The 24,749-nt window shown below is 33.4% G+C and overlaps 4 protein-coding genes and 1 pseudogene across 6 annotated transcripts; 1 reads left to right on the forward strand and 4 right to left on the reverse strand.

The window, feature by feature from the left end:
* Positions 1–399: 399 nt before the first annotated feature.
* Positions 400–966, reverse strand: LOC130950154 (uncharacterized; annotated as a pseudogene).
* Positions 967–1,481: 515 nt separating this feature from the next.
* Positions 1,482–3,642, reverse strand: LOC130947526 (uncharacterized). Its single transcript, XM_057876224.1, has 6 exons — positions 3,409–3,642; positions 3,265–3,323; positions 3,001–3,091; positions 2,124–2,777; positions 1,828–2,028; positions 1,482–1,666 (listed from the first exon to the last, which is right to left on the reverse strand). Exons 1-6 carry the CDS (start codon positions 3,514–3,516, stop codon positions 1,625–1,627), a joined length of 1,155 nt encoding a protein of 384 aa, XP_057732207.1. The 5' UTR covers positions 3,517–3,642; the 3' UTR covers positions 1,482–1,624.
* A 608-nt stretch (positions 3,643–4,250) lies between these two features.
* On the reverse strand, positions 4,251–6,040 carry LOC130948791 (acireductone dioxygenase 1). Its single transcript, XM_057877659.1, has 5 exons — positions 5,787–6,040; positions 5,613–5,700; positions 5,440–5,534; positions 5,014–5,253; positions 4,251–4,696 (listed from the first exon to the last, which is right to left on the reverse strand). Exons 1-5 carry the CDS (start codon positions 5,796–5,798, stop codon positions 4,568–4,570), a joined length of 564 nt encoding a protein of 187 aa, XP_057733642.1. The 5' UTR covers positions 5,799–6,040; the 3' UTR covers positions 4,251–4,567.
* Positions 6,041–6,334: 294 nt separating this feature from the next.
* LOC130948789 (protein TIFY 4B) lies at positions 6,335–10,723 on the reverse strand. 3 transcript variants are annotated; one of them, XM_057877657.1, is made up of 10 exons: positions 10,565–10,723; positions 10,161–10,386; positions 9,725–9,873; positions 9,512–9,636; positions 8,597–8,681; positions 8,354–8,513; positions 7,783–7,842; positions 7,401–7,464; positions 7,088–7,293; positions 6,336–6,784 (listed from the first exon to the last, which is right to left on the reverse strand). In XM_057877657.1, exons 2-10 carry the CDS (start codon positions 10,306–10,308, stop codon positions 6,768–6,770), a joined length of 1,014 nt encoding a protein of 337 aa, XP_057733640.1. In that variant the 5' UTR covers positions 10,309–10,386; positions 10,565–10,723; the 3' UTR covers positions 6,336–6,767. The 3 variants fall into 3 exon arrangements, with proteins under 3 accessions (XP_057733641.1, XP_057733640.1, XP_057733639.1); XM_057877658.1 differs by having other exon boundaries at positions 6,335–6,784; positions 7,401–7,458; positions 10,161–10,723; XM_057877656.1 differs by having other exon boundaries at positions 10,161–10,723.
* A 12,310-nt stretch (positions 10,724–23,033) lies between these two features.
* LOC130951275 (EPIDERMAL PATTERNING FACTOR-like protein 5) lies at positions 23,034–24,435 on the forward strand. Its single transcript, XM_057879924.1, has 2 exons — positions 23,034–23,369; positions 23,466–24,435. Exons 1-2 carry the CDS (start codon positions 23,231–23,233, stop codon positions 23,708–23,710), a joined length of 384 nt encoding a protein of 127 aa, XP_057735907.1. The 5' UTR covers positions 23,034–23,230; the 3' UTR covers positions 23,711–24,435.
* The last annotated feature ends 314 nt before the right edge of the window (positions 24,436–24,749 follow it).

The raw sequence follows: 24,749 nt of genomic DNA on the forward strand, positions 1-24,749 counted from the left end.
TTGAGCACATTTCTTATTTTCAAATAAGTGGGCCCGATCTTATTTGTTTATGTTCCGAACTTTTTGGGCAGCCGAGGTATGTGGTGACGTATCACCTTTCATTTGAATCTCTAATGCCATTGATATTTTCTGCTAAATATGAAGAAAAAGGTAGGTGTTAGGAGAAATGCAAATTTTAAATGATCTAATATATTGATTGGAAGTTGAAACTGTTAAAATTGCAAGTGTGAGGTGTATGAAATTAATCTCACATTAAAGAAAGTAAGAAAGAGTAAGGAGTTTATAAGATAAAAAACTTAATATCTTAAGGTTTTAAGTTGGATGTGGTGTGATGGTGTCACTAATAAAGCATTAAGAGTTTCTATAATGATAGAGGGTATATCAGCCACGTACACTAATTCAGATATTGCTAAGCTCTGTGAAGGATTGGATCACAGGAGCAGTAGAAGCAAATGCAGAATTGCGTGTAGCACAAGCTTCAATTTGGTCACCATCTCTCAAGGGTCCATACCAATGCTCAAAGAATATTCTAATACTCCGCATCGTCATATTTGCAATTGAATTATCAACAACAATGAGAAGCTGAATAATAATCCTAATCCGAGACTGAAAATCTTGAGGACTGACCAAGCAATACTCCAACTCTAACAATTTATCCTTCTTTTGCCACACAGCAACATAACATCCGGAAGATTCATAAGCAAAGGCAGCAAGTCCAGTATTAGTCCCTCCCACTCTGATCTCAACCATGCTGTAACGCGTAGCAGCGTCGCATCCGGTGGTGGGATACAAGTGAATTGATTTGTATTCGGTGAGCAAGGGTGGGGCATTGAGTCTGCCAATCTTGGTATGCTTGAGGCACAAGAAACTCTGGCAGTTCAATTGGCTTGCCTTGGTTACTAAATTCTGCTCCAAATCCATTCCATTCACTAGAGACTCTTTCGCAAACTGTGACCAAACTTCCATGCTTTATAATGTATAGTTTTATATCAATGCCAAACAACAAATAGGTAATAGTAGAATTCATCCGTTATCTAAGGATACAAGAATTAAATGCAGCAAAAGCACCAAAAAATGTTTATGTGATATAACTTGACATGGAAAAGGAATATTGAAATGAAATGAGAGGTGGCTGAGATTATTGAATGCAGAAAATGGGATGTACCTGGTGAGGGGGTAAGAAGCATCAAGCATAGAGGGCGGGTTAGGGGGAAACGACGTCGTTGAGTTGAAGGATAAGAATATGAAGAGGAAGAGGAAATGTTTTTTTTTTTTTAATATTAGAATGTGCACATTTTGTTGTGGTAGAACGGCTATTGGAGGGATTGAAGGATCACGCTCTCCTCCGTTGATAGTCTAGTAATGATTTAGATTCATTTGAAATTAATGTTAACAATTAGTAATTTAACAGAGTTAACCTTAAGTTAAAGTTTGACTAGTTTGTCCTTTTATGGTAGGTCGGTAGTTTGTTCCTTCAAAAATTCAAAGTATCGCTGTTTATCATTTATATCCATCCCATGGTATACTTTTTATATAGTAAAGTCAAATTCTTTCTACAAATTGGTCGTCTATAAAAATGAATGCCACTTTGTAACATATCAACCAAAATGGATCACCACCATGGTTATATCTCTTCTGCTTTAGTTTCTAATGCCAATGAGATTTCCTGTCCAAGATAAAGTGAAGAGAAGAGTTGATGTCAGAATACATACAAGTTTGGTAACAAGAAACAAAAAATTCATTTTCAGGGCTGCTAAATTTCCTAAGCTCTTTAAATATTGTTGTTGAAAAATCACTAAAATATATATATTGCACTTTACAACTTGCCTTGAGCTTAGCAGTGCTTGAGAATATGCAGCTTGATGTAATTGCGCGGCCATGATCAGAGATCCATCCCACTTCACTCAAAGTTCCACCATCATTGCTCTCTCTCAATGAACACCAGAGCTTCTTGGGAAGTAACATGTTGTTATCTCCATCTCTGACAGAGTTCAACACTTGATCATCTAAAAGCGGCCGAAAGCTCCCCTGAAGTTAAATAGAAAGGAGTTGCCAATGAAGCCAACAAAACATCAGGCATCAAAAGGGTACAAACTAAACTACAAACAGATCCTTGCACTCACAGTGTTCGAATCATCGAAAGTTGCAATAGCTTTAGATCCCTGCCAGACACCAGTAACTTCTGAAGCAGTCAATGGAGAAGTAGCAGCAAATGCAGAATCACGGATAGCACAACCTCCAAGTTGGTCACCATTTCTAAATGGTCCATACCACTGCTCACAAAATACTCTTATACTTTGCAGAACCATCTTTGTATTATCTGATACATTTATGTGCTGAATGATCCTAACCCGAGACTCACAATCTTGTGGACTGATCAAGCAGTACTCCAACTCTAACAAGCCATCTTTCTTGTCCCACAAGGCAACATAAGAACCACTGGATTGGTAAGCAAAGGCAGCGATTCCAGTATCGGCTCCTCCAACTTTCCTTTCATCTATGCTGTAACGCGTAGCAGCATCAGCCTCACAACCAACAGTTGGTAGTAACTGAATGGACTTGTATTCGAGAACTCGATCTCCCGGTTCAGCAAGAGTAGGACACTGAGTCTGCCAGTCAAATACTTTAACCTCCCACTCTCTGTATGCTTCCGGTACCACAGTCTCAGGCAATTCAACCGGTTTCCCTTCATTGCTAAAATCAGCACCAAATCCATCCCATTCACCAGAAACTCTTTTGGCAAATTGTGACCACACTTCCATACCGTTGTCATGTACCTTGAGAGAAGTTGAACAGCCAAATTGATACACAAACTATCTAATTTGCAGGAATACCAAAAGATAAAGAAAACATAAATTTGAGTAACCATGGATATATGTTTATATCCATTATAACAGCATCAGGTCAGCTAATCAGTAATTAGTGATTAGTAATTACAGAAAAACAATCAGCAACAAAGTTTGATTAAGAACAAAAAGTTGAAAGATTCAGCCCAGTTACTTGTTTGGAGTCTTCCTTGAGCAGATCAAGCTGGACAGTATCTTTTACTGCTTGCTTGGCATCTTGATTGACTGCACATATCAAAGTTGTCCTGTTTTAGATTGAAACACGCTAATTCACTATCCACAGTTTCAGCAATCACATAATGGTGGTAGTTAAAGTAGCAAGGTGGAAAACACCTATGTTTTTGGACACAATATAGTCTACATACATTTAACATTTTCAACTTTCCAATTTGACTCCCAAAAAACAAAAATCACATACCTTTTGGTCCTCCAGCTGGGAAAACCCCCAAAGTTCCAATTTTGCAGCAGTAAAGAACCCTGAATTAGAGAAAAGATGCATCTTATAAGCATAATCATAATCACTAAGAATAAGGAGGAGGAGGGAGGGAGAGAAATGAAGTACCTGGAAATGGGTAGAAGAAGAAGAAGACGAGATGGGGGAAGGACGTGGTTGATGAAGGGATGGAGGAGGATAGGAGGAAATGGTGGTTGTGACAGAGAATGCTGCCATTGGTGATTGGTGGTTGGACGGAGGTTACACAGCCTCTGCTACTAGCCGCCTTATAGTGACCCTTCATATCCACCAAGATACTATATTCTCTTTTTTATTCTTATTCATAATATCATTAAATTAATTTTCATCCAACCAAAAATGTCACTAAATAAGATCCACTGGAAAATCTTCACATAATCCATAGCCTTTCTATGCCAAGTTTGGTACTTGGAATTTGAAGTTGTATATGGCTCTATGCCTATATATACCAAGCAATTTTAAATTTTTAAGACATTATGTAAATTCGTTCTCTACTTACTATTAAATTAAATATTAACTTATTTTAAATAAGATTTATAAATCATTTAACGGTAGATAGATACGAGTTGATATAATGTTTCACAATAATGTATGAAAGTAAATTCTTACTTAAATTCTTTTAGTTGAAAAGATTATTTAATTATGCCGAAAGTAACTTTATACCATTGGTTGAACAGTTAATCCTTGATATAGTTTGTAGTATCACTAGTATGTATGGTATCTGATAATGTATGGCATCTCGTTTACATTTTGTTTCTACTTACACTGTAGGATTATTTGTGTTTATTTATCATAGTTTCTTTTTATTTAAAGGAAAAGGAATAGTCAATGAGGAAGTTGAAGTCCCTTCTATGTTATTGAATTATTGGTTCACTTGTTCTCATGCAACACATCACAGTGAGGTTCTAAAACGGGAGCAGAGTTTCACCAAGTTTCTCAAGTATGAATTTGCCATTCAAAGGACACATGATGATTTAATTAACCCACTGAAACACGAATATTACAGCAGCTTTACACAGACAAAAACTAGGAGCAAGTGATTAAGCGAAGACATAGTACAATATGCTCTTTAACTAGTTTAAGACATCAAGCTTGATGTGTTATTGGTTCATAAACAAGTCTTTTTCTCTTGGCTAAAACTTACAATAATATACCAACAACCATTCCAAGTTCCAACACTAGCTTTTTGTAACATCAGCTAGAAGCCTAGAAGACATGCGTGCTAGTTTATATCATCAGTGCAGGGAGCCTAGTGAGCTGCGACCGGCATGCCGGGTTTCTCGGTCAGGCTCTTGATGTATTCCTTTCTGGCAGGGTTGTCCTCTTGAGGTCGATTATATGCAGTCCATACTGGCTCCCCCATAAACAACCTCATTAACTGTGTACACAAACAAATACAAATCAGCACAATATAGCAACTAATTATCAACCAAGAAATGTTTGTTGCAACTTTATTCTATTCAAACTAACTTCAAATTGCATCATGAATCTTTACATTAAGAATTGCTCACATGAAGATGTCTTCATATGATAATGATAACTAAGATGTTGATACAACATATATTAAACAGTTTAGTCAAACATGTCAAGCTATCTAATAGTTTTCGTCTATAATCTTCGCATGAAGACATCTTCATGGGAGTATTCAGCCTGCATTAAAGTGATGATTGTGATTAGCGCGACCGACTTTCATACCTTCACATAGTTACTAGTGTCTAGAGTGAACCGATGGTAGATTCCAGCAGGTAAAATGATGAGATCACCGGCCTTAATCCAAATGCGAATCCAGCGATCGTCCTTGTCCCGGACATCAAAGTAGCCGCTCCCTTCCAAACAATAACGAATCTCTTCATCCTGATGAATGTGCTCGGTGTAGAAGTTCTTCAACTTCTCTTCATAATTTTCCACTTTTTCTGGGCATAAATCAAGTATATCCTGCAGCATAATCAAGTCAATTCAGACAGACAGTGAACCCAGATACAGAAGAAATTCCCATGTACAAAGAAACACTATTTTGATATTCACAGAACATTAAAAACTTTTTTTTTCATGTAATTGTATGAATAAAGAATGAATAAATAAAAAATGTACTGAAATTAGAGAAAGATAGTAGAGTATTACCATGTAATTGTATCCCCTGGTTTCTCTGATTTTGTTCAATTCCTGATCATCCTCATAGATATTGGGATTAAGCTTCCAGTACAAGACTCCTAATTCTGCAATTAAAATTCGTTAGTTTGATTGCATGGGATGTGAGAAAGAAGCAAAAGCAGAGGAGAGAAATTAAAGGGGACCTGATAATTGGTTTAAGGAAACAGAATGTTTGGGGTTGGTTTGGTGAGGAAGCCTTGGATCCTCATTGCTATCGTCCATGAACCATGCCTGCAACAGTATTTATATTATATTAATTATATTATTGATATTGATAACAAAAGTAATCCATTGAACCAAAGAGTAACAAAACTCACCTCAATCGCCATGACCTGACAGCAACAACGTTGTAGATGAGTGGCTTATTACTTGATTCTGGTGGAAGCCTCAGCGACCATATGCCATTTATTTATAGAACATGGAAATTAGGAAACAAATTATAATTATAATTATAAGCCCGAATATTTTATTTAGTGGTGTGTATAGTTTTGTAATTTTTGTTTTCCACCACCCATGAGAAATAATCTGCTTGTTTGTTTCTGCTGGCTTGTAAAATATGGCTTCCAATTTCTATTCTTTAACTTGATCTTTTCTTCATTTTAAATGGCGGAGAGCATTTCAAAGTGGCAGAATATCAAGTTTCATATCACAAGATAAAATAAAAGCAGGCCATATATTACTGCCACTTATCTAGTCGATAATACAAACAAAATACGTAATTTTGTTTGCACTAAGATAGTTAATAATGCATAAAAGCAAACTTTTCTAAGCACGTCTAAATATGTAAATTTTGTATTTATTTTATTTATTTTAAAAATACAGTTAATTGTGGTTCTATCACTAAATAAAACTAAAATATCACTTTATCAGAGAAGAGAAAAAGACCACTTGGGCTGGCACAAAAGCTATTAACAATTAACAAGGCAGCACAAATTTACACATCATATGTTCCGGGGAAAATGGCTGCTCCTGGCTCTACATTTTAAATCAGAAAACATCAAATACGAAATTCTGGAAGGGCGAAATTAGATGGCTGAAAATTACAAAATTGATCAGGTAAGAGGGACACGTCTATCCTAAACAAAAAACATTGATCGTCTAGCATTTTTTTTCTTTTTTTTGGGTACAGTGTCTAGCAGTTAAAGAAACTAAAATTGACCACTCTATGGGCAGCCCAATTATTGCACAACAGGGTTCGTGCTCAGGCTCCTACAGGCTATGGTCTCTTCTCTTCAGTTATATAATGATGTGATCATCTGAATCACAACTCTGCACAATCTATCTAGTCTCCTTGAGTTTTAGCATTCTTGAACATCTGCAATGACAGAATCAACATAAATTAATGACAACCTTTTCAGCAACCAAGCATTAATGCCGAGTGGTTCATCACCAAATCTTTGCTTGGTTTACCATTTAGTTTTTCATCACCGGCATAATATTATTTATTATACCTTGAAACCAGTCCCTTGTTATTAACATTTCCTTAATGGGTAACCATCTTATCAGATAATCACTAAATATCAATATCAATAAGCACGATAAACTGATCATTATGCTTGAAAGGTTCAATGTCATGTATATTGTTTATTAAAGGTATAAAGAAAAGATGGCAACTGACCTTTGTCATTGAGATCAATGGGAAGGCCAACTTTTAGCGGGTTGTCAGCCGAGCCACTGAAAGCAAGAGGCGGTCTAGGCTGTGGTGGGGAGCACGTGCTACTTCGGCTTGAATTGCCATTTGAGGTCTGGATTTTCGGTGGAAGCAAATACATCTCCAAGTTAGATGACGTTACCCCAGGCAATTTCTTGCCCTTCAATCTTCCCCTGCCAACAAAGGCAGAATAAATTAATGGGTTGTCACTAAAAATGAATAACACAATGGATGCAATTGAAATTAATGAAAAGAAATTATAGTTCAGTATTGCTGATACCTGTCTTTTCGCTTTTCACGATATCGTTGCAATGAAACTTGTCTGCTTGCCTGACCATCTAGATCTTGTCAAACAAAAGCAAGCAAAAACAATATTTAGGGTCTTAGAATTTGAGGTGTGAGCATGGACATGTGCTGTAATGCTGTTAGTTACATGAAATGTCTTCCTTCATACACATACCAATGTAGTAGATCAAATAAACAAAAATTCACTTTATCTTGTTCCATTACTCTTCAACATACAAATGACACAAACTTCTAGCCAGGTAAACTAATATTGCCTAAATGCGTAAATGGGTAGCAATCTCATGGATTTGAAATTGGGTAATTCAATTTCAAAGCAGTTATAGAAGGCTGCAAAAATTCTGAAGAGATATCCATACCAGCATCACGAGCTATGATTCCCTTCTCCCTGTAATGCAGAGGATATTCCATCATCTTATCTGTGGTAATTTGGAAAAACCAATGATTTGGTTGTCAATATCACAAAATGTAAATCTTAACATCTTTAATTTAATACAAAGCTAATCCATGCTACCATAATTTTAAACTAGTCAAAGAAATTGAAACTTGTCCATTAAGAAGAGACAATGGCTCAGTAGCTGTAATTCTAAAATAGGCTTCAGATTGAATTTGGGCATCAGAATTATGACAGCATGACACGCTCTTAAGAGAAACAATAAATGATATTGAATAGGTCAATTAAAAAGGCCTGCAAAATAACACCTCAAAACCTACTGGCTTGAACTCATTTGTGGTTTCTTCCCTCACTAAAGCACATCATTGGTGTTATATATCCTAGCTAAAATCACTTTTTGCATCTGATTTTTAGATCAAATAATGCATTCATTGAAGAAATTCCAGAAAATGATGCAATATCATCAAAGAAAAGTAATCCTACCGCCTCATGGAATTAATAGTGAATTAGAGCAGTCTTTGTACTAAATTTTCTACCTGCTTGAGCAACCTGCACCATTGTTGTATCAACAGGAACTGGGACATCCTTATCCAATGGTATGTGACAAGGAGAAACCCAGACTGTTGTATTTCTGTTTACAGGATCCTCCTGAGCAAATTGGACTGGACTTGCTGCAAATTGCATGATAGCCTGTGCCTGCAAATCAAATTTGGCTCCATTGGAATGTGCAATTTGTTTGGATTTAAGGCCAGGCATTATACTAGAACAGCATTACCTACCTTATCAGGTGAGACTCCATCATAGACATTCACCTTACCACAGTAGAATATCGTCATTTGCCCAACTCCGCTAGTTGCACATGCTCTATGACCATATTAATAAGTAATTAAGAACTTGAATCAGCAACACTAAAGGAATATTGGCATGTCTCCAATCATGCATACTTTATGTAAAATTTATTAAATCTTAGTTATTTCACATTTTAATTCTTAAGTAGTTGGTTCACTTTCTTGTGAAAAGTAATGTATGATGAAACTTGTGTTACAGTTTGCCACTATCCTGGATTCCTGGGTATAAAACTATAAATAGTACCAAAAAACAGTTTATCAATAAATCAACACTTAAAGTAAAATCAGGAATGTTGAAATTAAGAACTTGCACAGGCTTCTTTTACAGCTGCAAATAATCATGCTAACATGCTAGGAATTGAAGTAAACAAGCCATGCAAACCAACAGAAGTTCATGAAAAGAAGTGTCAGCCTTGATCGCACTTAATCTTAAAATTGATATTGTTCAATATAACGAAAAACTTTTTCTTTTGTAACTGAATTCCTTCTTCCATTCGACATTTTCCGTATAGTTAATGTTCATTAATCTTGCCTCCACCAAAAATAGTTAGAGCGATACAAATGGATGCATCTAATAGTTTAAACTATCATTCATACTTAAATGGATGCAGACAAAATCTCTGTATACAAATGGCAGCAAAAGCACTCAGTTTCCTTACTGCTTCACTAATAGGCAAATCACCGAACACATGAAGAAACAAACCAATGAAACGGATCACTTCTCCAAGCTAATACTGAAGTTGAACATCTATACAAATACTCTACCATGCTAAACATTTTCACCCAGAAATGCATCATGAATGATCTTGTTAACACGATGAGACACAAGAAAAAGGAGAAACAAACCTGGGGCTGACAACGTTGGTGTCATTGGTTTCAGTGGGTTTTTCGGGAGACGACGCAGATTTCTGAATGTCATCGGCAGCATGAAGAGCCGGATCTTCAGCGGGCGGAGCATCGTTCAAATCCCCCTAACACAGCAGTCCATGTCATATTCTCGGGAACCGAACAAAAAGGAAGAAAAAGCAAAAAGGTGTTGGGGGAAAAAGCGACACTCACTTGAGGCTGAGGCGGAGGCCGAGGTGGAGAGGTAGAATGGAGGGTGGGAACGACGGCGGGGGCGTCGTCGTTGGAGGGCTCGAGCAGCGCCTTCAGGGAAATGACCTGCTGAATTGCCTGCGATTTGTTCCACGAAGGCCTGCGCATCCCTGTACGGACACGTGTCCTTTTTTAAATTATTAAAATTAAAATATTCCGTTCATCCATCCATCCATCCCAACAACAATAATTATTTTATTTAATTGCATTTCGAATGCAACGAAACACACAAAAATAGTAGCATTAACTTTGGTAAGAGAGAAGATATTTTGCACAAAAATTAAAAATAAGGGAAGATTTGGAAGCAGTTGCATCGGTTATTTTTGAGTGGCGGAAATGGTGGAGGACAAAAGGGGGATTTTGCGCACAGAGAGAGAGAGAGAGAGAGAGAGGAAACCTTTTTCTTTGAGGAATCTGCGACAGTCTTCGCGAGTGAGTTGGGAAATGTCATCTTCGGTGAGCTGGTGAAGGGGCTTGTCGAGGATAGACCTGAAGGTGGCGGTGGCAGTGGCGGTGGCTGTGGCTGTGGGCCCTGCGCCGTTCATCGCTTGCCGCTCCTCCTCCTCCTTCTCCTCCTTACCATATAAATTAATTGACAGATGACTCCTCTTGCTGCTCTGTTTCTGAGTAGTAAGAAATTAAGAAGAAAAAGGAGAGAGAATGAGTGGTGGGTGATAAGTAGTGGGTATAGCAAGCAGTAGGAGCAGCAGTGAGAGTGAGAGTGAGAGTGAGAGTGATGAGTGCGAAGAGAAGTGAAGAAGAGAAGAAAACAAGAGAAAGGGGCAAAGAAAGAGGGACTACTGAGGAAGGAGTTGATGAGAGAAAGGGTGGGGGGGGCTTTGCTCTTTTGCAACTTGGGGTGAACCCTAAGCTGCCACGTATGCTCTCCTCTTCATTATTAAGTTCCCTAATCCCCTCCAACTCTCTTTTTAATCACCTCTACACCCTCTTCTTCTTTTTTTTTTTTTTTCACTTCTTCCTAACCTAATCTCACTTCACTATTTCTTCTCTTTTGGTTTTTTAAGTCTTTAACACTATGTTTGGATCAATGGAAATTAGAAGGAAGGAAAACTGAAGGAAGGAAAATTGAAGGAAAATGGAATTTTCCCTTGATTGGATCAGCACAGAAATTGGATAGAAAAGGAAAATAGTAACGTAGGGCCCACATCCAAGTTTTCTTTCCCAACTTGCGAAGAAAACTGCTGAGAGTTTTAAAGTAAAAGTAAAATTACTAACATGCCCATTATTAAAATTAAAAACAAAATTTATAATATTTAATAAAAATAAAAAATAAATTTAAAAAATATTATTGTTTATAATAATAATACATTAAAATTCTAAAAAATAATTAGAAACACTTTTTTTATTAAAAAAATAATTTAAATATATTAGTATATTATAATTTACATATAATATATATAAGGGTATTAATGTAATTTTATACTTTATGATTTTCTTTCTTCTCACTTTTCTTTTCATCCAAACAAAAGAAAATTTTCTCTCTATTTTCTTTCCATCCATTTTCTCTTAAACCAAACAACATACAAATAACTCTACTTTTCTTTCTATTTTCTTTCCACTCATTTTCTTTCCTCTCATTTTCTTTCCTTCCATTTTCTTTCTTCTATCCAAACAAAGCCTAAGAGTTAAGACTTCATTATCTGGATGGAGTATCGACAGAAATACAACACTAAAATAGTTTCAATAATCTACCTCCAATATAGTACTACTTTTTATAAAACGTATCATAATCATTTATTTGTTACAAGAAGTAAATAATATTACTAAATTCTGTGTCTCTTTTATACATCATTTTGGTTGGATTTGGATCCTTTAAAGTTTAAATTTTATTTTAGAGAGTAAAGTGTGATCTCTCACCATTAATTTTATAGGTGGAACCAAGAATAAATATGAAAGAGAAACTATTCAAGAGTATAAGATCACACTTTATTCTCTAAAGTGAAATTCAAAATTTAGAGGATCCAAATCCATTTTGGTTTTGTTGAATGCATAATTATAAGGATTTTTTATTTTAATAAATAAAATAAATATAATATTTACGAAAAATAAATATATTTTAGAGAATTATTTCTATAGACTTAGTTTAGAATTCTATATGTTTGTGTTAGGTTGGTATTAGTTTGGAATTCTGTTATTCCTGTGCTATGTTCTTAGTATTTATAAATTTAATGTCATTGTAGTATAACATCGTTTATATTAATAAATTTTGATATTTTTATTTTATTAAAGATTTTAAACTTTATTTTGTTGTATTATATTATTTAATTTGTAATAAAAGTAACAATAAAAATAATTAATTTTGAGACTTTTGAGAGATAAATATTATCAAAAATAAAATTAATTTTTTAAATTGTTAAAAAATAATTTATAAGTTATAATTGATAGGATATAATTTAAATATTAATTTTTTTTGTCATTATTCAGAGGCATCGCCTCCTACTGTCCCGTGAAGTCGGAATAGTCAAAGCCAAAAGACTCCATTTTCCATGGGTGTCAGCAACCTATACGCCACCCTTCCGATTTCTCTCACTTGTGTCCCACCAAGCTTGCTCAATATCAAACTCTTCAAATTCGACAACGTCTCCACAAGTTAAGTACGAAACAATATCAGATCCTGACACTCAAATGTCACACCGTTGTCGCCATTTCTCATACGACAATTCGGATAAATAAGCACAACTATGAATGGATTGTTACTGGCCGTTCAGCTTTATTTTTAGACAAAGAAAAATAGAAAAAGGATATGAAATGTGTGTGAATAATACCAAGAATTACACATCCTTTTATAGATGCTGAATATTTGTCTTATATATATATATATATATATATATATATATATATATATAGTTTTTACGTATCTCGTTTATAGTGTAAACAGAATATACACGTGTCAACCCGATTTGTCATATCTTGTTTAGTGAAAAATTATCTCGTTTACACTGTAAACGAGATATGGTAAGAGAATTTAAATCGGTAAATTCTCTAAAATATATTTATTTTTGTAAATATTATATTTATTTTATTTATTAAAATAAAAAATCCTAATTATAAAGATAACATTACTGAAAAATTCTTCATTAATTAAGAGAGAATATTAAAATAATCTTAATATTTTTATATATTAAAATATAATAATTTAGTAATAAAATAAGAGGATCATAAATTTTGTTAAAAAAAAAACAAAAGTAAACAAACTAGGAGTACTAACTATGTTATCTCTTTCTCTAGTTTTGTTTGTATTCATAATTTGAAATTAGTTAAAAATGATTGTGAGGAGACTTGCTAATGAAGAAAGAATAGTAATTTTTTAAAGAGTAATGCTACGTGTAGGGGTGTAAATGGTACGGTTCGGCTCGACTCGATCCGTTCTCGAACACTTTAAGGGCTAATTTAGTGTGATTTCATTGGGTTTAGGTCGGGTAAGAGTTTAAAAATAGATTTGGTCATTATTTTGGATCGGGTTCGGGCCATAGTCCGGGTCACCCGAACTTGGCCTGGTGGCCCAGTCATCATACACAATTAATATTTTGTGTTATTAGTGATGGATGATGGCTATTCTTATGTGGAATTTAAATATTGTAAATTTTAATATTTTGTGTTATTAGTCATTATAAGATTATAAGTTAATGTTTTATGTTTAAAATGTATAAGACTCTAGACTAATGCATAATATTGTTTTATTTGTATTGATTTAAATATTTGGTGTTATTAGACAATATTAGTATTGATTATGATTATGCTTTAATTTTAGAGAATGGTTGGTTCTTATTATATTTTTTTAAGTAAATTTTACTATGTGAATTGTGAAATAATAAATGGAGATTATGTGATTTTTACATGCTAAAGACCCGGTTTTTACCTAGTTTTTACCCGATTTTCACCCAGTCCGCAGGTACGTAGGTTTTATCGGGTCTAGAATCGGGTTATGGTCTAAATTTTAACCCGATCTATATTTCGGGTCGGGTCTGGGTTAAGCCAAACCCGGCGTGGCCCGACCCATGTACACCCCTAGCTACGTATACACTAAAATTAGCTATCAATATATAATATATGTTAGAATATAAATACACATTGAAAATAGATTAAACCACATATGTATTTATATACAAATACATTAATAATTGATTTTAATATATAAATAACATTTTTGTTTTTAAAATTCTAATACATTTAAATTAGAAAACATGCACAGCTTTAATTTTTAAAATATCTAAATAATAGTTTACAATTTTATAGGAATAATAGTTTATTCCTCTAAGTACCTTAATAAAAACACTTCTTAAAAATATAATCTTTTACATTAGAAAATATTTATATTTATAGAAATAATAAAGGCTAATAAAATTATCTATAAATAATAAAATTAATTTTGTATCCATAAAAGACTATCATTTAATAAAAATAACCAAACTGATGAATTTTAGTTGACTCTCTGTCCAAAAATTATCTAAATTTCTCAAATTATTATTATTATCTCCACTATACCATCATAGTCACAACTTATTTTTCGCTATTAAATCACTTCATCATGGTCATCATTATTTTTATCTTCAAATTTTCTCTTTTTTCCTAATTTCTAGACTTTTATAACCCTATCGTCTTAATCTCCTTTAACATTATCACGCCACCACTACTACCATTACTACCAACACTGCTAACATAACTAACAGTGTCAATCAATTGAAAACTGAAAATTGAATAGCAAAAATATATTGAAATTATAAATTTTAAGTATTTTCTTTGGATACAAACAATGTTAAAAGAAATTAGGAATAAGAAATAAGGAGAAAATGATAAATTTAAGAGTAAAATTTTTTTTAACTTAGTAGAGAAAAATCGAGAAATTGTAAAGTCACGATGGAAAAGAGCATAATAAAATAAAAACGGATAGAGAAAAGGACCAACTAAAATGAACAAGATAATTTAAAAAGTTTAGATAAATTTTGAATAGAATCAACTAAAATTTAACGTTTGATTATTTTTGTTAAACACTTATTTTTTTATGAATGTAAAAGTAGTTTTATTTTTTTATAAATAATTTTATCAACATACAATTTTCATAGATATAAATAATTGTTTTTTCCTTGATTTATCAATAATTTTGGTTTCGTTGCTGCGTGGAAGTTCGCACTAGTTTGTAATAATGCAGGTGTGAGAGAAGCATTTTTGGCATGAAGTGGAATGGAGATTGGAGAGGAGAACCTTCACAACTTCCTCGGTGACTAAGATAAAAAAAAAAAAAAATGGGTCCTCATTATTTAAAATTATATGTTATAATAATATTGATTATTGAAGAAGCAATACAAAGGCATAACTGCAATTTTTAATTAGGGAGATTTATTCTTTTTCCCATTTGCAATTTGACAACACTCTAAAGTATGGGTTACCACTGCCACATAAAATGGTCCACTCCTCAGTCCTCCTTCTACATAATCTTCTGGCATCAATTCTTATATTCTATGAAAAAAATATATCTTTTGTATATTCCAATTTATTTATATCAAGTGCTTATTTGTATAAGACCTCCAATAACAATTTAACTAATATAAAAAATACACAAAATTTCGGCTTTTAATATATTATTATTTATTTATCAAGTAAAAAAATTTAAATTTTTTATTAATAATAACTTTAACCTATGTTAGAAATATATCAATCAAATCTTTTGTTAAAAAAGCGTAAGGATTTAGCTCTTTTATATTTTAAAGGCACATTTTAAGAGAATGATAATAGAAATTTTATTAATTTTTTATTCTTAAAATGCAAAATTTTTTATCTTTTTAACAACTTTTAATAAATTATGAGTAAATGATTAAATTAATTTTTGAAATATTACACGATTTCAAAATTTGATATTTAAAAGATTTTTTTAATCAAATTTATTTCTTAAAATTTTAGTTTAGTCACGTTAGTTTTTCTGTTAATTATATTATGAATGACACTAATAAAAACTAATCTAGCATATTAAATTACAAGTCAAAATTGAAAAGGGTTTTTTTTTTTTTTTTAGGGTGAAAGTAGGGCCGTTAAAATTAGCTAAATTCATCGGGTCAGTCCGTTTACCCATTTAAATGGGCAGGTTTTACCTCTAAAATTAAGCTCGTTTAAAAATCGGGCTGAACCCGATTAACTCGAACAAAATAGCGGGTTAAACGGGTTAGCCCATGGACTAAACGAGTGACCCGTTTATTTATTTTTTTTACATATTTTTTTTTAAAAAGTAGCACTTTAAGTCGACATTTCTTTCGATCCGACCCGAAAATGTGACCCATCAACACAAAATATTATTTTTTAAACGTTTTTCACCTAAATGTGATATTTTTTGTCCAAATATTTTTCAAAAATAAAATAACAGGATAAATGGGTTGGCCCGTTTAACCCATCGGGCTGACTATAAACAGTTCAGAATAAAAAATTATAGCCTGCGAATGAAGCGAAATTAAACGGTCCAGCCCATTTAACCCACGTGTTTAATGGGTTGGGCCTAACTGGGCAGAGCTAGGCCGTTTGACAGCCCTAGGTGAGAGATAGTGATTAAAATGATGTCATTTTAGTCACTGTTTCAATTAGTATGATTGACAACACTCTCTCTCACTTTCATTCACTCTCGCACTCATACTAGTCCATATTTCTCTCATAAAACTCTCTTTCTCACTTTCGTTTTAACATCGCTGAGAAGACGAAGAAGCCTTCTTCATCATTGCCAATTGAAGCATCCAATGAGGCTTGTTCACGAGTTCGTTGTTGAGAAATGGCTTTGGCGCAATGGTTGAAGACGTGATTAGCGACTATTTTTGTCCTTGTTAAAGATTTTTTTGTGATTACTAAACTTGTTGTTAAGATTGTATCGTTGATAAAATCTGTTTTTTGTTAGTGTTTTTTGCTGGAACTAAAAATCGTTTGTGGGGTTATGGTTTTACTTCTTATTCATTTATTATAACTTAGTACATGAAAGTTGATTAAGGATTCTATTTTTCTTATTATTAAAGGAGTCAACTATGTATAAATTTCTTTGTTTATTGTTTATGTTTAGTTTTTCTTTTAGTGTTTGGTTTTGATTTTTGTATTTTCTTCATGAAATTTGATTCTTTTGAAGTTCAAGGTTTTTTTTCCCTCTTACTAAACTTACTTTTAGGATTGTGCCATTGTTAAATTTAATTTCTCATTAGTGTTTTTTGCTAGAATTGAAAATCCTTTCTAAGGAAAGAGAAAGAGGAAATGTCTCACTCTAAACTATTGTAACATCACCAATCCTTCTTTCTACTAAAATCGTCAGGAAAATTAAATCTGCAACTATCAAGAAACTTGCTCACTTCATGACTTTTGTTTCTACTCTAAGATTTAAACATCTTAGGAAGAAGGATAAAACCACTTGATCAATTTCTGCATTATAATTGCTCTCAACTTCAGGATCAGTTTCTACGTTTTCCTTTCCTATATTATATTCATCATCATCAACTCATTTGAAGAAGTTGTAATGGTTGTCATTTTGCATAAATTTTAAATAAATAAGATTGGAAAACCCCACAAGTACTAAAAAAGTTGAAGATGAAAGAATTTATAAAAACAATTCACCTGGCATATTGGATAAATATAAAATAAACTACCTGAGTTTTCTAAAGTCTTAAATTTTTTAATCAACGTCCTTATTCCACAATGACATATTAGGTCTTTGTTCTCCCTCTTTCTTCGCATAAATGAGTTGGACCAAAGGCTACCAATAGTGAGTGAGTGAAAAGACATTCTACTACCGCAACCTCTATTTTTATCACCCATCATACCAGTGACCTTAAATATTGCTCTCTAAACCACTACAGCTGCACTTTAAAAGAAGGAGACATATATACAACATTTTAAGATTACGGTTTATCTTTTAGAGATTGATTTGACCGGATGTCATAAAGATATTGTGCTATCTACCAATTAGGATATAGAGGGATGTTCTTATATGTAACACAATGACATATTAGGTCTTTGTTCTCCCTCTTTCTTCACATAAATGAGTTGGACCAAAGGCTACCAAGTGAGTGAGTGAGAAGACACTCCACTACGACAACCTCTATTTTTATCACCCATCATACCAGTGAGTCAATGACCTCAAATATTGCTCTCTGAACCACTGCAATTGCATTCTAAAAGAAGGAGACATATATACAACATTTTAAGATTATAGTTTATCTTTTAGGAATTGATTTGACGGAATGTCATAAAGATATTGGGTTATCTATCAATTAGAATGTAAAAGAATGTTTTAATATGTAATTTAACGTATTTCGTTAGCTTTTAATCAATATTGTCAACGTAATAAGTGATAGAAAAATTAACGTAACTAAACTGAAATCTTTGAAAATAAATTTAATTAAAAAAATTAAATTAGAGATTGTATGATCTCTCATAAATTAATTTAACTATTTATTTATATATTTTTTTTATAATATTTTTAAGATGCGTCCTTAAGGTAAATGTTAACAAAAATCAAAAAGAAAAAAAGTAAAAGTAAAATTTAAGGCCGCATTTATGAGCCACTTTGTGGCCCAATTGTTGTACGCCTTATTTATTGTTCTCATAGCATTTTCAGACAGAATCCTCTGAGGCACCACCAATAATAAAATAATCCAGAAGCATTTATCTTTGAAATGATATTTCTTTATTATATTATCGTCCTTTTAAAAATATAGACTAAAATACTAGAAGTACATGTTTCTTCCAATACATATTCTCTCTCGTTTTTATTTTTTCTTTTCATAGAAAGTAAAGCGTAAATTTCTTTGTGGTGTGAGAATATAATTTTGGTTGGATTTCCTCGGGGAAAGGGAATGAGGGCTTCAGCCCGATGCGTTGTTTTAGTGTGTTACGTCGTAATCTGCCCTCAAAAAGCTTTTGCAAAGTTCATTATGATTCATTATTTTTTCTGGTAACAAGGGAAGAACTCATACAGATTCTCCTCTGTAAAATACATGTATCTATACCTATAAATATGTAATAATGGTTGCAGTAAAATTATGTAAAGTACTACTAGTTTGAATAAGAAACTAAATATGTAAGAATCAAGCCAAACAAAGTGATAAGCTTTATTTTGTTTCATTAAATAAAATTGACCAAAGGTTTCACAGGACGAATAGGATGTGTCACCTGTGACCTCTGTGACCTGTCACCTGGCAATGACACAAAGCTTAACACTGTTGGATTTTCATGCCTTCTCCTTTTTGTTACAAACCTCTAAGCCTTCATCCATATAGTGATTCCATGTCTAGCTGCACAAGGAAGGTTCTTCCATTTTTGGCCTCAAAATGCATTATTTGCCAAAACGTGGAAAGTGGTTTACTCACTCTTATCATCTTACATTTTAATTTCCACCTAGCTCTATATATTTCTTTTTCCTTTTCTTTTTTTTTTTGTCAACACACGCTTAATTTTACTTTTAGTACGTACAATTTGGATTACCTTTACATAGAGGGGCTAGTGCATATAATTATATTTTGTTTGTCCGAAGACAAATGAGTGTGATAAGGGAGGCTAATATATAGATTATTTTGGATATAGTAATAAAAATAACTGGATTAATAAAATAGTTAGTAAACTCTCGTATTTTTTTTTCGGTCACACAGTCCCCACATGTTGGGGCAGCCGCTAGGAGCTTTTTTCGATGGATTACAACAGTGTCGAATCCAAAATTTTTAGATAAAAAAAAATTCAATCCCGCTACGTTATCAATATCATTTCTGCCAATATCTGCCAACTCTTATTTATAATTGTATTTAATGAAGGTGTTTTTGTGGATGTGTCTAATAAAAATATATTTTTTATAGCTGTGTTTAGTAGAAGTGTCTTTATAGATATATTTTTTGGATGTGTCTCTTTATATATGTGTTTAAAATATAATAACTAATCATTATTGACAATAAGTTGGCAGATAATATATTAGTACCCTATACTTTTCTTAAAAAAATTATATTATCTGAATTATAGCTAGTTCATACTAAACTCTTATTTGAAGTTTCTGACAAGAATTATTGATGTACTAGCATTTTTGTAGGCTTTTTTTTCTTTAATTTTTGTAGGCTTTATTGGTAGCTGGCTGCAGTTAGAGGAGCAAAAACCCATTGACCCAGATTGCTCCAATTAAGGGCCCATTAAGGGCATTCATTTATGAAGGGCCTGACTTTATAGGCCTGACTTTTGGGTTGTTAGTGTCACAGTATTGGACTACTGTATGTGGCAGTAGAATTTACCAACCCCAAAACTACCACTGCTACTTACAGTGCTGTAATAGTTATACACTTATTACGCTTGGTTACAATAGGCTTTATCCAATTATTTATTGCTACATGAATTACTTTTGCACTGCTGATGCCAGAATCACACAGATTCTCAGCATTATTGCTCCTTTGCTCTAGATTTATTTTTCCTTTTCTCCTTTTTTTTTTTTCCCGCATTTTCCCAGTTGTGAAAATAATAAAGGATTATTCAATATCAAATTAATTTAGTAATATAATTTTATTTAGTCTGATCACGTCATTATAATTCGGATAAATCGCGGCTATAAATAACACAATTTGGTAAAGGATAAATGATTCAGAAATACTAGAGAATTATTAAAATTTAGAGTAATTTTTTATATTTAAACAATTTTACATCCAATGATTTAAGTTTTGTGTTCTTTTTTTGTTTTTTTGTCCTTTTTCTTTTTCAACAACACTTCTTTCTCTTCCTTCTCCTCTTTTTATTGAAATTGTCTCCTCATTCTTTTTTATCATTCTCCTCCATCATAATCATAATTATTATTGTGATTGTCATTATCTTCTTCTAATACGTATCGTTGTTATCATCGAATTCGAATTCATATAATGGACAATTTTCAATTCATTTAGTATTATACAACAATTTTGTTTTGAGCTAATTTTCAGTTCATTCGAGACACAAATATTTCTGAATTTGAATTTATATAATAGACCATTTCCGATTCATTTGGTATTATATAATAGTTTCGTTTTGATAATATTTTCGATTCATTCGATCACGAGAATCAAAATCAATAAAGATATCAGCAAAATATTGGCGTTATTAGTGATGACAATAATGATGATGAAGGAGGAAGAAGAAAAGAAAGAAGGAGATAAAAAAAATTCAAATAATAAAAAAGGTTAAGGAGGAAAAGGAGGAGGAAGAGATGGATGTGGTGGTATGGTAGTGGTAACAATGACGATAATAAAAAAAAAAAAAAAGTAGAAGAAGAAGAAGCAGGCGGAGGAGGAGAAAGAAGAAGACGACGAAATCCCACAGCGTAAATTAAATGATTTAGTTACATAAATTACTTTGATGTGTAGTAAAATTCTAGAATTTATTATTTTTTGACATCACTTAACCATTAACTCAATTTCTTTAATTTGATATAGTAATCTAATAATATATTTTATTCTATAATTTTAACATTAATATCTAACTAATAATAAAATAATAAATTTTGATGATATTCTAATATTACTCATAATTTATTCCATTCGTTATGAAATATACAAGAAAAAAATTCAGTTATGTTTTGCACTCCTCTAAAAGAAATTTTGAAAATTTTTTTTTTTTAGACTAACTTAAATGTCAAAGTACCATTTGCATATATTTACACAATTTTCTGTAAAAAAAAAAAAAAAAAACTGAAGTATATCTAATTCTCAGAAAAACAAAGTTTAATTTCCTCCAAAAAATAGACTATGATACACATGGGATAAGGTTATTACAGAAAAACATAGTCCATACTCCATAATATTTTCTGTTCAACTAATATTATAGAATAAAAAATGTGAGTGAATCTATGGCAATAAAATTGAATACAAATAAGTTGGTTGTTCACGAGTAGGAGCAAAGCAAAAGCCCGGAGGACAAGGCAACTAAGCATTGCTGGTCCTGAATAACATAAAAATGTGACCTTAGTCTAGGCCTTAAATTCACTTCTGGATTCTGGCTCCATGGTATAGGTATAGGATAGGCCTGTTGCACTTGCAGAAAAGAAACGTATGCATTTGTTCCATTCAATGCAACTTGTTCTGTTCTTCCTCATTCCACTACTCCTAGATCTCTAGCATCACTTTTTCAACAATTATTTTTCACTACTAGTCTCGTGCTGTAAAAAATAGAATTTTATACAAAGTACAATAATTATATATATCATGAAACTATAGTGAAGTGGAGCAAGTATTTAGATGAATATAAACTAGGCATAATTAAGTTAGTCTAAGAAATATGCATGTATATTCAATTATTCACCCACGTTAGTAGCTGTGTTCTGGAATGAGAATTGAGATGAGAAGAATCAGGAATGGTTTGTCCCGAACGTACAAGACACATCCCTCTCAATACTCCACACTCCCCCCCATACCTACTCCTACTCTTGCTGCTCCTATCACTCCTATCACACCTCGTTCAATTTTATGACACGATATTAATTTGTTTATAATAAAAATTTAGTTTGATTTATTATTCAAAAGAAAAAAAAATTAGTTACAATAAATTAAGAAAATATAAAATTCACCTTAGCTCAAAATATAAAATTTATTACTTAAAAGAATGTATTAGAGATAACATTGTTAATTACTACTTGATCTGATATTTATAACTCGACTAATCAATGCGTTATGTTGGTCCAAATTGCGATCCGCAGTCTAACCTACCCTCATATTTTTTCCCCAATGGAATGATTAACCAATTATTTATTTATTGGTCAAGCGAAATTGGTAATGAAAAATCAAGTCAGCGTTTCAGTGAGTCTACTGTGCTTAAGTTTGGTCCAATACAACATAAATTCATAGAAAGTTGGGCTAATGTGGATATTGGTTTAGGGCCAAAGTCCGACCCGGTTATATATAGAAGATGAGAACAAAGATTTTATTTCAAAGAGGCGAAAGCTAAAGTACAAAACTTATTCTTCATATTCAAATAAAATAAATAATAAATAAAGTCTTATTCGAAAAGATGGAGCCTCTCTTGTCTGTAGTGAGTGGAGTATGATACAGTATCTGTATTAGTATGGTATGATAGTATCCATTCATATTGACAAATCAGTAGCGTATTGAATTGATGAGTGATGAGTGATGAGTGATGAGCGATGAGCGATGAGATTAAGAGAAAGCAAGCCATCGCAATCAGTCTGGGCCCAGGGCCCTCTTTCATAATGGGCCCATAGTCCTGTTTGGGCCTTTTCCCCTAATACTCAAACAGACCCCCCTACCCCCTCCCTCTTTTGGGTTCTTGTCTTCCGAGTTTTGACCTTGGACTTTTTTCTCTCTCTCTCTCTCTCTCTCTTTCTTTCACACGCCACGCCAGAACCAGAACCAGGAGTAGCAATTACTCAACCCTCTTTCAACCACCACCAGTCCACCACCCTCATTTCAACTCTTGTAAGTCACCGTCCGGTACTGTCTGCTGACGTGCCCAGCCTCTCCCACCTCGGCCATGGGCGTACTCCGCCGCCGTCACCATTACTGGTTGCCAGCACTAGTATTGACGGCCTTCACTCTTCTCTTGTTCTCTTCTGCTGCTTCAGCCATGACCAGCAGAAGCAGCAGAACTGCCAGAGCATCATCAGCGCCAAGTAAGTTCATAACAGTACGCTTCAACATCACGTGACACTCTCTCTACTTCTGTTTTCAGCTCTGACCAACTGTTTAACTTCGCTTTCTGGGTTCAGGTTTTGGAGTCGCAGCAAGACACGTGCAACCTCGCATGGAAGAGAAGGACAAAAGGGCAACGGCGGGGGATGAGAAGAGGTCGAGGGGTCCAGGATCGTGGCCGCCGTCGTGCAGGTCAAAGTGCGGGTGGTGCAGCCCATGCGAACCGGTTCACGTGCCGGTCCAACCGGGTATGATCATACGGCTTGAGTACTACCCAGAAGCGTGGCGTTGCAAGTGTGGGAACAAGCTTTTTATGCCTTGATCACTCATCATTCGCACAACCATCATCATCATCATCATCATATATTAACCTTGTTGCCAAAACAGAACAGGAAAAGACATTGCAGGCACCCATCTTAAGATTTTCCCCTTTAGGTTTCTTTTTTATTTTATTATTTTCTTATTATATCTTTCTCTCTCTCTCTCTTCTCTCTCTCTCTGTCTCAATTTTAGTGCCTACCAACATGCATTGATTAATGATTGTGGTGATGAGGATGGGTTGTTGGTGATGGTGCTTTGTTTTTTGTTCTTCTTACAATTAGTGTTATATTATAGTTAGTACTAAGTATTATTGATATCTCAAAATTTGGAGGGTTAACCCTTTTTGAGACAGGAAGCTAGGGAACGTTGGGAATGTAAGATGCTAATAATCTCAGATTTTCCAGAGATATATATGTTCAAGCATCCCTTCTCTGCTCTTAACACACTCTCTCTCTCTTTCTCTCTCTCTCTCAATGTATATATTATATCATTTCTCTTTCTTGTTTTGGTTCTTTATTAATTTTATTTTCTCGGACACCTTACAGATATCACATTATGAAAATAAGTGAAAGTTGTAACATATAATATTATGTTCAGAAAAACAGAATCATTTTCTTGTTCTAGTTATTATAGCTCCATTGGTTCCATGCTCCCATGCCTGTGAAATCCAGAGAGCATCTTTGAATAGAGATTGTGGTATCTGATTTGTATTCTTAATTTTCCTTCCGATGGTTTTCCACTTAATATATACATATATGTCGCATCGCTCTCACTGTTAGGTTCATCAGCTTGTGTTGTGTGTGCAGTGGATTAGGTGTTTGCTCTTTTTTTTTTTTTTTTCTTCTTCATCTTTGTTTGTGCTCTGTTGAAAAACAGCGTTTGAAGTTTGAATATTATTTATATAGGGAGACATTGGCTTTTTAATTTCTCTTTTTCTTGGATATGCATTAAATGTGCACATGTCCAATAAAAGAGGTGGTTTTGATACTGTGGAGAAAGCAACGTTTGTCAGTGCCTCTGAGTAACATGTTTTGTGTGGT

Source organism: Arachis stenosperma, chromosome 9 (genome assembly GCF_014773155.1).
Source record: "Arachis stenosperma cultivar V10309 chromosome 9, arast.V10309.gnm1.PFL2, whole genome shotgun sequence".
NCBI lineage: Eukaryota > Viridiplantae > Streptophyta > Magnoliopsida > Fabales > Fabaceae > Arachis > Arachis stenosperma.

What these genes read in the sequence shown, in the direction of transcription:
- LOC130948789 (XM_057877657.1), bottom strand. Translation starts at nt 10,308, where the DNA reads ATGAACGGCGCAGGGCCCACAGCCACAGCCACCGCCACTGCCACCGCC. An exon ending in GGCCTCCGCCTCAGCCTCAA is followed by an intron (nt 9,637 to 9,724) that starts GTGAGTGTCGCT and finishes CTGCTGTGTTAG; the next exon opens with GGGGATTTGAACGATGCTCC. An exon ending in GGTGCAGGTTGCTCAAGCAG is followed by an intron (nt 7,843 to 8,353) that starts GTAGAAAATTTA and finishes AAATTACCACAG; the next exon opens with ATAAGATGATGGAATATCCT.
- LOC130951275 (XM_057879924.1), top strand. Translation starts at nt 23,231, where the DNA reads ATGGGCGTACTCCGCCGCCGTCACCATTACTGGTTGCCAGCACTAGTA. An exon ending in CAGAGCATCATCAGCGCCAA is followed by an intron (nt 23,370 to 23,465) that starts GTAAGTTCATAA and finishes TTCTGGGTTCAG; the next exon opens with GTTTTGGAGTCGCAGCAAGA.
- LOC130948791 (XM_057877659.1), bottom strand. An exon ending in TTCCTTAAACCAATTATCAG is followed by an intron (nt 5,535 to 5,612) that starts GTCCCCTTTAAT and finishes TTTTAATTGCAG; the next exon opens with AATTAGGAGTCTTGTACTGG. An exon ending in ACACTAGTAACTATGTGAAG is followed by an intron (nt 4,697 to 5,013) that starts GTATGAAAGTCG and finishes TTGTGTACACAG; the next exon opens with TTAATGAGGTTGTTTATGGG.
- LOC130947526 (XM_057876224.1), bottom strand. Translation starts at nt 3,516, where the DNA reads ATGGCAGCATTCTCTGTCACAACCACCATTTCCTCCTATCCTCCTCCA. An exon ending in CCCAGCTGGAGGACCAAAAG is followed by an intron (nt 3,092 to 3,264) that starts GTATGTGATTTT and finishes AATCTAAAACAG; the next exon opens with GACAACTTTGATATGTGCAG. An exon ending in TCAAGGAAGACTCCAAACAA is followed by an intron (nt 2,778 to 3,000) that starts GTAACTGGGCTG and finishes ACTTCTCTCAAG; the next exon opens with GTACATGACAACGGTATGGA.